General features: G+C 29.8%; 1 protein-coding gene across 5 annotated transcripts in view; it reads left to right on the forward strand.

Moving 5' to 3' along the window:
- Positions 1-12687, forward strand: part of LOC112602991 (protein sprint) — an 84218-nt gene that overhangs the window by 18801 nt on the left and 52730 nt on the right. The window contains exons 1-2 of one of the 5 annotated variants that reach the window (XM_025351387.1): positions 9375-9764; positions 10681-10785. The exons of 1 other annotated variant lie outside the window; for it this stretch is intronic. In XM_025351387.1, the coding sequence (XP_025207172.1) occupies positions 9718-9764; positions 10681-10785 (152 nt within the window). In that variant the 5' untranslated portion in view covers positions 9375-9717. Of the gene's footprint in view, positions 1-9374; positions 9765-10680; positions 10786-12687 lie in introns of those variants that run through there. 3 more of the 5 variants (XM_025351388.1, XM_025351383.1, XM_025351384.1) reach the window with 3 other exon arrangements.

The following is a 12687-nucleotide window of genomic DNA, read 5'->3' on the forward strand; positions in this document are numbered from 1 at the left end:
TTATACCAGTTTAATAGATTTTCGTAAACTACGTCAAAGCCCATTACGAACAACGGTAATAGATTCCATAAAAGCTTTTATAGACAAAATATGTTGTTTTTTATTTTTTCCAGTTGAACTTTGAACGGGTGAAATGAGTACAGTTTAAACTTAAAAATTATTTCTCTCCAAATCAAATCTCCGTTTTTAAATTAACAAATCAATGTTTTCAATTACTGTTTTCTATGCCGCGTATAAAATATATATAATATATATACATGCAATATACAAATTACCTGCGTTGACTGTAGGTATAAATTTTATTATTTATGCAACATCATCTATTTATTGTATTGTTTACTTTAATATTATTTTTAATTCAGTTCGGTAGTTCTGCCACAATTTGCGTTATTGAAAAGTATAATAATTGAATGATTTGACATGTATTGGCTGTAAATCTCACAATCACATAAGTACCCATTAAGTTTTGTTGTACTTGTAGACATTTTGAATGTTTTCTTACGTACTCTATAACTATTTCTATGATAAGTAACTACACAAGACAAGTAAAAAGAAAATATGAACATAAAATGTGTAAGTTTACTTTATAATTTTATTTAATCGTATGGGAGTATAACATATTTAATATATTTATACTATTTAAAGAAATATTCTATTGATAACACTGTTTCAAATTATTCAATAAATCTGCAAAAATTCCATTTACTCTGATATATTTAAGTATATAAAATCTTAAGGAAAGAACGGAATCGGACACAAACTTCATTAACTCTGTCACTTAGTGACGAAATCTCAGTTGGAAATTAACCAAATAAAAATCTTGATTTATATGTGTACGAAGATTAAACTACAGAAAACGGATGCTTATAGATTATAGTTCAGTTATATTATCTGTATTTTTGTATCAGAGAGTTTTTTTACTAATTCGTAAGTAGCTGATAAACTATTCATTTTTATCATTGGTACTTTATTTAAATGAAAAATGAATGGACGTATTTAGTACTTATGTAGGTGTATAAATTAAAACAAAATAAATTCAGTGAAAAATAATAATAATAATAAAAAGGTATTATACTAAAGTAAATTTGTGTATTTAGGGTATAATTCCACGTACTATGTTTATTATAGTTACTGTATAAGGTAACACGTAAACAACATCTAGTCAAGTGCTTTTTGCTATCATACGTTTTAGTAAACATCGTTATTATTTTAGCAGTGCGTCTTTGATACTTACCTTTCGACCATCTTGGACACTTTTGCTGCCGTTATGTCGGCACTTAAATAAATTAAGGTTTCCAAAAAGGTTTCTATCTGAAAACCTAGCCATAAAACCTTTTGAATATTTCCGACATATTTTTTTACAGTCACTTAGTATAGCAATTCAAATATAGACATCAAACTACCAGTACATTTTAAACTGTAATAAAAGTTTACTTACGTATCCTGTACACACCTGATCCGCGATGCTAAAAATCCCTTACCCGCTCGTATTTCATTATGCTAAAGTGCGAAGGAATTACCCCCAACCAGCGTAAATCATACAATATACTACCATTGTTTATTATTACGACAAAGACTTTTTCGGGGTTAAAACTGGTAGCTTACGGGACTTAGCGGTATAAGATGTGTTTCTTTAAACTTTTGACAACACATAAATAACTGGGTTTTCAATCCAACTTTTATCAACACGCTCGTATGCCGTTGGGGCGATAGAAAGGAGCGAGAGCTGTGAACTTTTCGCATATTGTGGTGTATTACCAGTGCGATGAATTTGATTAATGTACAATCGCGAGTTTAGTGTGTGCGCGAGTATGTCTTAAAAATAGAGATAAAATATATGAAATAGTAATAGTAATAATACACGCGTGGTTGTGTGATTTTCTCTTTACATGTTTAACTGTATAGTCATTGGATATGGTTACCAAGAGTGTTATTCACTCATATTGAAAATGTCAATTCCATAGCTCTTCTCGCGTGTAAATGTGTCGTTTTGCTATAGGTACTATACTTTTTTATCTTGTTTACGCCGTATTTGTAGTCGAATAAATTTTATTTTTTATTTACCGACTCAGTATTTAATATTCTTTTTTTTTTTTTGTTGTTAAATAAAATGTTATTACTTCTGTAAAATGATAGTAGTTGTTTTTATTTAAGTAATTAAAATATAATTAAAATTAATTACATTTGAAGGTTTAGTATATCTTTAGCGTAAAATTTGCTAAGTGGTTTTCGTAATAATATAATTAAATTCTGGCCAAATAACAAATGTACCTACAATAATATCCTTACTCCCGGCTATGAATTTTAGTTAATATGTGTATTAAATTCATCTTTAATTATTTTGTTTATCAGTTAATTCGCGTAAATTCATATGAAAAAAGTTTTTTGAACATCATCATGTGTTTCAAATATGAAAAAATATTTCAAGTGTTGGTATTCATATTAACATAATGAAACTCCTTTTGATTATTTTATTTGTCGTATACAATAATTAAGTTTCATTATGAATTCAATATTTAAAGTTATTTTGAAAGGCTTTTTTTATTCCACTCAATTTTTCAAATTCGTTAATAATATTGACCTAATTTAATTTCTCTGATTCAAAACATTATTAGGTAGCTGTTCAATTTCATTACAATAACAACATTTATACTCTGCTTTCTTAAACTATAAATTTGGATTATTAATATGAATAATTTTCACCTAATATTTATTTTTCATTATAAAGTATTACGTTATTAAAAAAACAAAGTATGATTGTTTATACACTATACGTTAATAAAATTGATTTTAGTTTTAATTGAATATCATAATTAAATCAAGCATAATATAATGAACTGTGATAAATTATTTAACTATTAAATTAACTTTTGAGTCAAATTTGTTGTGATCAAAATTAATACTGATTAATATATTTTCTTCTTAATATGACGTTGAAAAATGAACAAAACAAAAGCTTAAGAAGTATACAAATATATTTAAATACATGTAAATAATAAATAATAAAATATAAATAAATTTTTTATATTAGTTAAACAAGTCTCTGGATTCATATTTTATATTTTTATAAATTTATTTTTGCACACGCGAATTGAACATAAAATGTTCAACATACCATCTGTGTTAAAAATAAAATATTCGAAGATATTGTTAAATAAAAAAAAAAAATGAAAAGTATGTTGAAAAAAAAAAAATGAAGAAATAATTTATGTTTCTATTTACTACGGAAAAACGTTTAATTTTTATTTCAATGAAATTTAGGAGAGCGCACAAAAGGTTTTTGGCCAAACTTTGGTTATAACATTGTGTTCTATTAACCACACATTTTCTCATAAATCTTAAGCCCATTATCACCCAGTGCCATTATGCGGCTAGTTCGTAATTAAAATTTCCTATACGTTCCTAACACAATGTTGTAAATCGCGTTTTATCGGTCTCAGCCCTTTCCTTCGAAATATTCACAACAAGGAAGATATTCGTGTTAGTTGCTCCCCAGCATGCCTGTTTCCTGAACATTATACACACACATACATACACATGGCGTTATGTAATACCCGCGGTGTGCCATATTATACAAAACCCGTGTAACTCTCCCTTACTCCCTCTAAGTTTCTACTTAAGAGTTTCTATATACACTGCATGTTAATGGAAATCGCACTATCGAAAGCTTTTTCAACCCACTCACCTACCCCATTTGGCTGAACATATAAGTATTAGGTGTTTAAGTATCGAAATCCCTCTAACATTATACGATATTCGAGTTGTGTTTAAACACCCGTGACAGTTTTATGTCACGACACTGCAGGCTGCAGCAACCCGTTCACAACGAGTACTATATGTGACCGCCGTATTTAATGGTGTTATGATATCTTGATGTCAATTTAGTACTGGTGTTTAATAGTATCATATATTAGCATATTTTAATATCTACACATACTAATGATGACGGTTTAACAACTTCATAGATCTGATTTAAAATAGTCACACATTAAATATCAGCGTGTCAGTTATTTCATATGATAGGTTTACTCGTACAATAATTTATAGTTTAAGTGTACGTCATTAAGTTTCTTTAAGTTTATTCTAAGCTGATTACATATATATATATTTCTTTTAAATCTATATTTTTAATACATATGATAATGGGTAAGCGCGATTAAACTCATTTGAAATCACAATACTATGTTTGATTTAAGAACGAGTAGTTGTTAAAATTTGACGTCCTGATAATTATCTACAATTTTCATTTTTTTTAACCTACTTGCCTATTTTTCTTTCATTTGAATTGAATAATGTGAAATAATTTTATTGTAGTATAAAAATTTATTATAAATATTCATATTTGTACGTATCTTATCATGATATTGTAAACACACTACAAATTTCAATTATTATTTTAAATTTAACTTTAAAATAAATTTATATCCATCTTAAAATTAGGCATCTAAAACTTAATAATATAAAATATTATCATAAAAAAAAAATTTTTTTAGAAATAAAAACGATGTTTAATAATTTTTAAAAAAACAACTCTATTTTAGTCATTTTTTTTAACGAGTCTGATTTATTTTTCAGTATAGTCTTAAAATTAAATTTACGATATCAATCGTATAAAATATAAACATGATAACTCTTTATCTTTACTTTAATTATTAATATACAAAATGAATTTTACAAATGTATTTTTTAGGGACACTAAAAACTACACTTATCTTCCAAAGTACTTTTTACAAAGTAATTTTATATTTATAGGCGTAGAAAGTTAAAGGGATCCGTATGTGCGTAAATTTTTTTTTTTTGGTAATATTATAGTACATTACGTATAGGAAGTAAACGTCTATAATATTGCACGCCTGCTGTTTTTGAGTTGTATCTACCATTAATCGCAACGGGGAGGGGGAAGAGATGTTGAAAAAGTTACCAGGGTTGCACCTACACCTCTGCCCTCACCTGGATGAGACCCAATATCGTTTGAAGTTTTCTCATTTCGCAAAGAGTCCCCTGAAATGCCCTAGACCCCACGCAGAGCACCGTTTTATTTATAGGCTTCTGTAGTATGGTTTTTAATTTCTTGTGTAGACTCTTTTAGTACGTAAAGTGAAATAAAGTCCTTGGTATATTTTATTTAACAATGACATTTTCGTTTTAATAAAAATAATTATATTTTTCAGTTTTTTTTTTAATATGAATATAAAAATAATCAATAACATTTTAATAAGATTTTTAATTTATTGATATTGAATATTATGGGTTTTTTAGTAAACAGTTGAATTAAATAGAAAAAAAAATGTAAATTGAAATAATACCTAATAGTTTAAAAATAATTATATTGTTATACATTATCGTGGTTAGTGCATATGAGTTTAATGTTTAATAATTTTAAATTACATTTAATTTTAATTTTTTACTTAAGTTTATAGATTACATATTCATATAGTCAAATTTATTGTGAAAACATATAGGTATAAAATGGTTTCATAGAAAAATTAATTTTAAATTTTAAAGTAATAGTTTAGTTAATAATTTAATTCTCATATTATGTGCCATAAATGTAATTTGTGAGTTGTTATAGCTTTTTGAATTACAGCTAACCCATCGTTTTATAGATTCTCTAGAGACTGGAATTTAAGAGTCTTCTTTCCTGTTCATATATAAAGCCGTTATCGGAAGTAAATAACACACTTTTTTGCTTTCGGAAACCGAGTAGTTGGCTAAGTGTCGGATGTCTCGCATATAATGAAACCCCAGAGAGTAATACTCTAAGGATTCAGTCCATTATTATATATTTATGACTATGGCGTGGGTGACTGTCCGAATATATCTGATCAGACATGGTGGAAGGCTTTTTGAGATTGCATTTTATTCGCATTTTATATGCTCTACCCAGCAGACATGGGGCTAAAACCAGCAAGCACGCCACGTTTTGAAAATAAGGTATTTTCTCCTTGCCGCAGTACACTATTACAGTACTGTAATACTATACCCGACTACATGATATAGCTGTATTTTCAAAACTAATTCAGTATCTTATTTTGACTTATTCAAAATATTGAAGTATTATCATATTAACCGAAGTTGTGATACTATTTGTTATTAGTCGTTCTATAGAACTACAAAATGAGTTAGGTTGTTTTGTAGCACATGCACTATTCAAAATTTTATATCCTTAACATTTTTTTATTATATTTTGAATTATTCCTCGTATTTATCGTCTATACCGATAGAAATATACAGCTTTTGTTCGAGAAAATATTTTAATTTAAGCTTGATTCGCAAATGTTTTCCTATGTTTATAATCCTACACATTACGCATTTTTAACTCAAACGTTACGTGGATGTGTGCAGCGTGTGTGAATAGTATTATGATTTCAGTTTGAATGTCCCTCCAATAGTAAAGCAGTACACGTGTCAGACCGCAGCAACCACACGCGTCGTCAAACACAAATGACACTCCTTAAAAAAGAAAAAAAAATGAAATAAAAGAAATAAAATAAATACGCTAAATTGTAAATTATAATTCAGTTTTACGACTGTTGTACAGTCGTTAATGGAAAAAAATAAATAAATGCCAAGCATTATGACGTGTGTTAGACCCATCTACAATGGTGTAAATATATTATACAAATATACAAGTATTGTTGATAAACATATGTTTGCAGATACACCAATTTCATTCTAAATTATTTACATCAAAATCTCGTTAAAATATCATATACCGTTGCCACGAATTATTGTTCTCATAAATATGATGGGCTTAATTGAAATCGTATTTAAATTTGTGAAATTTAACAAAATGAAATGGAATTTGACTATTATAAAAAACACCACTTTATACACTGCATAGTGCACACATTTTAATGGTACAAGAGGGTGTCAGGGAATTGTAGGATCGTAATCGCAAACAAACCGGTTTATTTGGTCGGTTATTACTTCTAATGCAAATCGTTTTTTGTTGAAAGAAATATAAACACAAATGGTAAATCCATCGATATTATACGCATTGCGTGCTAGTAACGGGAGGGAACACGAACAAACTTACATAAATCTGAATTTCAGAAAGGGTGACTCCACCCCATAAGTCGATCCCGATGACCCTTTTGCATACACAATAAGTACACATCTAACGCTATGGATTTAAAAGGTTAGATTTTGTACGAATACGTTAAAGTTGTGAGCATATATTTATTATTAATTTATTCCTTGCATAAATTAAAAAAAAAAAAAAAATAATTTTTTCATATTTTCGTAACGCGAGTTGTATTTATATTTCTTAATTGTTTAATATTGTTGAAAGTTTTTTATTATTTATATATAAAGTAATTTTTTTATCAAATAATATTTATTTTTTCAAAGTCTATAAACGTTTTTAAAAATATACTTTACACTTATACATTTTTGAATAACAATTTACTTTTTTAATTTCTTACTCTGAAGCAGAGTATTTTTTGGAATATTTCAATACATAAAAACCGAAATTTGGAGAGTATTTTATGAGTATATGTATTTAAAGTGTAGGTGATTGGAGTACTTAGTAGACCAATTTTTTAAGGAAATCGTCGTACTATTCACCCCGCTCACCGAATCTTTAAATATTTTTAACTCATAAACTACTCATCCGACTTTTAATTTTTATTTATCAAAATAATATTCTAAAAATTATTCTGCTTCGGAATATGCATTTAAAAATGTAAGTTGTCATTCAAAAAAGTTAAAAACTTGAATGTAAAAGTTTAAAATATTAAAAAAAAATTTGTTTTATTTTGACAGTAAATAAAAATAAAATAAAATAAAAATATTTCAAAAAAACGTTATTAGGGTTTAAAATAATAAGTTATTTGATAAAAGATTCACTCGTATATTATATGCACCATGAATAGTGTATATTGATTGCAGATAGATGCATAATGTATTATTGTTCACCACAATAGTCCAAATTATTAATGAATTAAAAACATAAAATAATATTTTACTGAATTAAATAATACAAACTTATGTAATAATAGTTTAATAATTTAAATCTGCATTTAAATAATTGGTTTTAATTAAGTATAAATTATTCTTAGATTACCAATATAACCTAAAATCACTATTCGAATTATTTAATATCTAATATAAAAAGTATCGATTATTTATTTTCAACCTAAAACACAATACATCGCGTTGCGAACATAATAATAATAATGTACGAACCTGTATTGTGTTACGGAACACCCGGATGAGTGTTTAAAAAATAGTTTATATTCCTATTCAATATAATATCCTTATTTTTACAAACATAATTTTACTTTAACAACCTCTATTGTTATAATAATTTCGACGGGATGCGTGTCACACGTCATACGAACGGACAAACCTATGGTATAGAAGTATAGTACACAGGAGATAACAGCTTTAAGTTCACCGTATACCCCCCATCCGTCTCTATCCACTCTATCGCGGTCTACAAAACGTCAGACTCTCGTACTACTACGCGTATTTTCCACCACCATACGCGCGCGTTGCATTGTTTTCGAAACCGTCATTCGTTATAATATACCAGCATAGGGCCCATTGTCGAGTTCACCGCGGACGTTTCGACGGCGGCGAAACAAGCGGAAAAGGAAAAAAAAAAATAAAAAAACTTAAAAAAAAAATTATAAACAAAACCGACTGACCGAAGAAGAAAAAACCCGCATAACGAGTGACAACGCACAACAGCAGGAGGACCTCTGGGTCGCTGTCGTCGTGCTTTTACGCGCTAAACGCCGGGGTCGAGCCGCAGCTCGATGCGCGCACGTACACGTGTACGCACAAACGTGGCGCACATAAATGCATACGTACTTGCGTACTTACGGTATTATCGTTGTTATTATTCGGGTGATTATCCGGTTATTGTGCTACCTATATAAATAGAATATTATGATACGAGTGTCGGCGATACTGCCTGTACGCGAGGCGTGTTCCATCCATCTCTCCCGGTAAGTGGTAACACGCGTGGTTATATTGGGTTTACCTGTTCGGTTGCAACTGTTAGAATATTATAATATATTATTATTATTATTGCTACAGCCGCTAGGTACACACTTATCGTGCTGCAGGTACCTAGTACCTACGTATATACTTTATACGCAGATCTTCGCGTCGTCCGACGTCGTCGAGCACGCATAATGAATAGTAGTACGCTGTCGGTTATTTATATTACGCTTTTTTTTTTTTCTTTTTTTTTTTTTTTGAGGAGGGGGCGGGTGCATGTGTGCGAGTTGTCGTGTGTGCGTGCGTTCGACGGAAGGGAGGACGGGTGGGCGGGCGGCGCGCGCCTACGTGTGCGTTATAGAGGGCCTCGCGTGTATCGATCGGCCGGTCAACCGGTTAGTCGGTGCGTGCGTGTGTTCCGTGGCGTATTACAGTGCGTTATTATTATTATTATTATTACCATGGGCACTCTCGTATGCCATGTATACATGTCATAATATAATACGTACGTATATATATATATATATGTATGTAAATAAGTACGCCGTACAGTGTCCGCGTGTCGCGTGTGTGCCCGACGTCGTCGTACGCGTATTACAGACGTCTAAGTGTTCGATCGCGTTCGGTGTTCGGTGTTTTAGTGTTCCCGTCGGCGTTCGCTTAACCGTGATTTGGTCGAATAATTTTTGGTGAATATTATTATTTATTTTTTTTTTTTTTTTCGTACGCCGCGTTTTTGCTGCCCGTCGTCGGTCTCGGATAAAAATGGTAATCGATGTCAATTATAGCACATACGGTCGAGTACGAAACGGGTAATACGCAATGAAATAACAAAAAAATAAAAAAAAAAAATAAAAAAAAAAAAAATAAATAATAAATAACCGTTTGACTTTAAACGCTGCAAGTCGTTTATTTTCTTTTTCTTTTTCTTTTTTTTTTTCATTATTTTGCGATTTTTTTGATATCGCATCCGAGATAATGTACCTATATATTATATAATTTTTTTTTCAATCATCATTTTCCTTTTTAATATTGCCAGTTTTTTTAATTAGTGTGTATTTTCTTAAAATTTTTAATCTCATCACTTATTTAAGCTTTTTAATAATAATTATTAAATCGCGATAACTGAGAATTATTACTATCAATTAAAGTAATTACCGTTTTATTTTAAACTCGTCGAAATACCATTGGATCTGATTTTTTATTCTAGAATCCGCTCTTGCTACTTAATTTAATGATTTTATACAAAAAAAAAAAAATTATATCCGAAATTATTTATAAATATCGCCGGTTCGTCGCAAATTGGTCGACGAACAAAATTTAAAATACGCGATATAAGTATTCCGTAAAACGTTGATAATAGAAGAAAAACACTGTCATAGTGTCATCAGTATGTTTTTTTATTATTTTTCTTCACCAAATTGCTTAGTACAAACCAATATTTAACTGTTCGAAATCAAATATAATCGTTTGCTTATGAGGGTCTGGCTGGCGTCGATACGTGTTAGGTCTCTGTTTTAACGATAAAATATGATGTTTAAACTGATAAGCTATTATCTCTCTTTTGTGTCTCTTCAACCCGTCATAAACTTTAAACCGTTTCGATACCGACCGCAATGCACTAAAACCCATCGTTTGTTGTGTACAAAATCTATGTTTATATTTTAAATACATATATACCTTATATCATGTGTGTATATTAAATGTGTGTTTGTGTATCCTACGCAGTACCTATGAAGGCGATACCACCATGCTGATAACCCGTTATACTTCTGTGTTAATAAAGAGCACAGGAAATACTATGGTATCTCCCACGTACGTGCCTCCTCATAGGTGAGTCAACTTTTAGATTTTCATTCGTATATTGTGACGCCTGATAACTGTTATAAGTTATATACTTATAACTTATATAATCCTAACAGCTGTTCAGTACCGTGTTTCTGTGTTACAAATAAACTAATTATACTATAGTATCCACTTAAATCGAATTAATAACAATTCGACAGTTTATATTACGATGTTTGAACAATAGTTGTTTAAATGTACCATCTGTACAAACAATTATTTCGTAACGATGTATAATATTTAAAATGTAGATTTTAATTTCTTTCATTTTGAAAAAAAAGTATTTATTTTAATAATAAGCTTTTAACTTGCTAAACACTGTTATTTTGTGAAATAAAAACGAGGAAGTAACCATGAAAAGTATAATACATTAACATTTAATGTCCTCACTTATTATAATTTCGAAAAAATTAATTACAATCATGTAGAACATCATTTTTTTAAATAAATGACAATTATACCCGAAAACTAGGTAGTAATTAATTGTGTTATTCTGGAGATTTGAAAATTAAATTTCAATTTGACACATCATGTGCAATTCTCGTCAAAATAATATAGCCTGTGCGGTATTTTCATTGGCTACTTTTCACGCACCGGTGGCTGTTTGCGGCGGCGCCTCACTCGAATGAAATGGTACACACGTGCATATATATATTATATTATATCATATTTTATATATATATAGTAATAATTTATACAGTCTCGTGTCCGTAACAGATGTTCTGTCGCCGTCGTCGGTCAGCGACAGGGCTGGGTAAAATGCGGGAGATTAAGTTGTGCGCCCTATTGTTCGTGTGCGTGCCCTGCACAACATCCAACACCTAATTAATCAACTACACCTCGTAACACACAGTTCATACATATATGTATACATCGGGGAAATATTATTTAATATTACGTTAGTGGGGTACAGTGTGCGCGGTCAAAATGAATTTTCCGAAACATACCAATTCCCGCGCTCCCCTCATCAACTTGACCGCTGTATATATACGGCGTTGGCGTGTCGAAATTCAAAATAAAATAGTAATAAATAAACCAAGGTGTTCGTAAACCACGGAGTGCAGTGATGATTGCGTATGTAGGAATTCGAGCTATGCGAGTCTGGGTTTAATTTCGAATGTGTAAGCCCAGACATCATCGTTCATTGAGTGTAGAGACCTGCAATGGAATCTCACGAAATCGTTATGGCGATGGTCACGTGTAGTCATGAAGTTGCACATGTTATTGTGGCAGACTTCTAGCTAGGTTTTGCAGGTTTTGCATTCAACACGAATATCGTTTTTTTTTTTTTTTTTTTTTTTATAACGACAAAATCAGTTATTGAATATAAATATTTTAAAAATCATTATGTACACGTACATTTTGTATAATCTGCCCGCATTAGTACAAGAAATAACGTACTTATTACATTATTTTACATGCATAATACTGATATATTTTTTAAAGAAAATTGTATTTAAAATATTCGTATTTGCATCAAAACTTTATTTGGTCACTAAATTTTGTTGGGAGAATATTAATAGTTTTTAAAGTAAACCGTTGTTTATAATTTGAAATTTGATTGTTCTTTAAAATTTGACTTCATATTATAATATACATTACAACACTTAAAATACACTAAATATAAAATAAATTACATTAATCTACTTGCGTCATTGTTACTATTGTTAGAACCAAATATAAACTTGTCTATATAATAATAATAATAATTAGGTTTCTGTAATCAATGTTTTGAAAGGCGTTGTATAGCAAGGTCGACCCAAGTCGTATATGGTATTTTTGCTGTAGGCGAGTTAAGTGTTGACGAAGACGTTTATTTTACTCTTACCCTTTTATACATATATCTACTATAGTCTGTTAACCATACAATTGTCTTGTGTGTTTTGGGAT

The sequence above is a fragment of the Melanaphis sacchari genome, unplaced genomic scaffold, assembly GCF_002803265.2.
Source record: "Melanaphis sacchari strain LSU unplaced genomic scaffold, SCAv2.0 Contig92_pilon_pilon, whole genome shotgun sequence".
NCBI classification, from domain to species: Eukaryota; Metazoa; Arthropoda; class Insecta; order Hemiptera; family Aphididae; genus Melanaphis; species Melanaphis sacchari.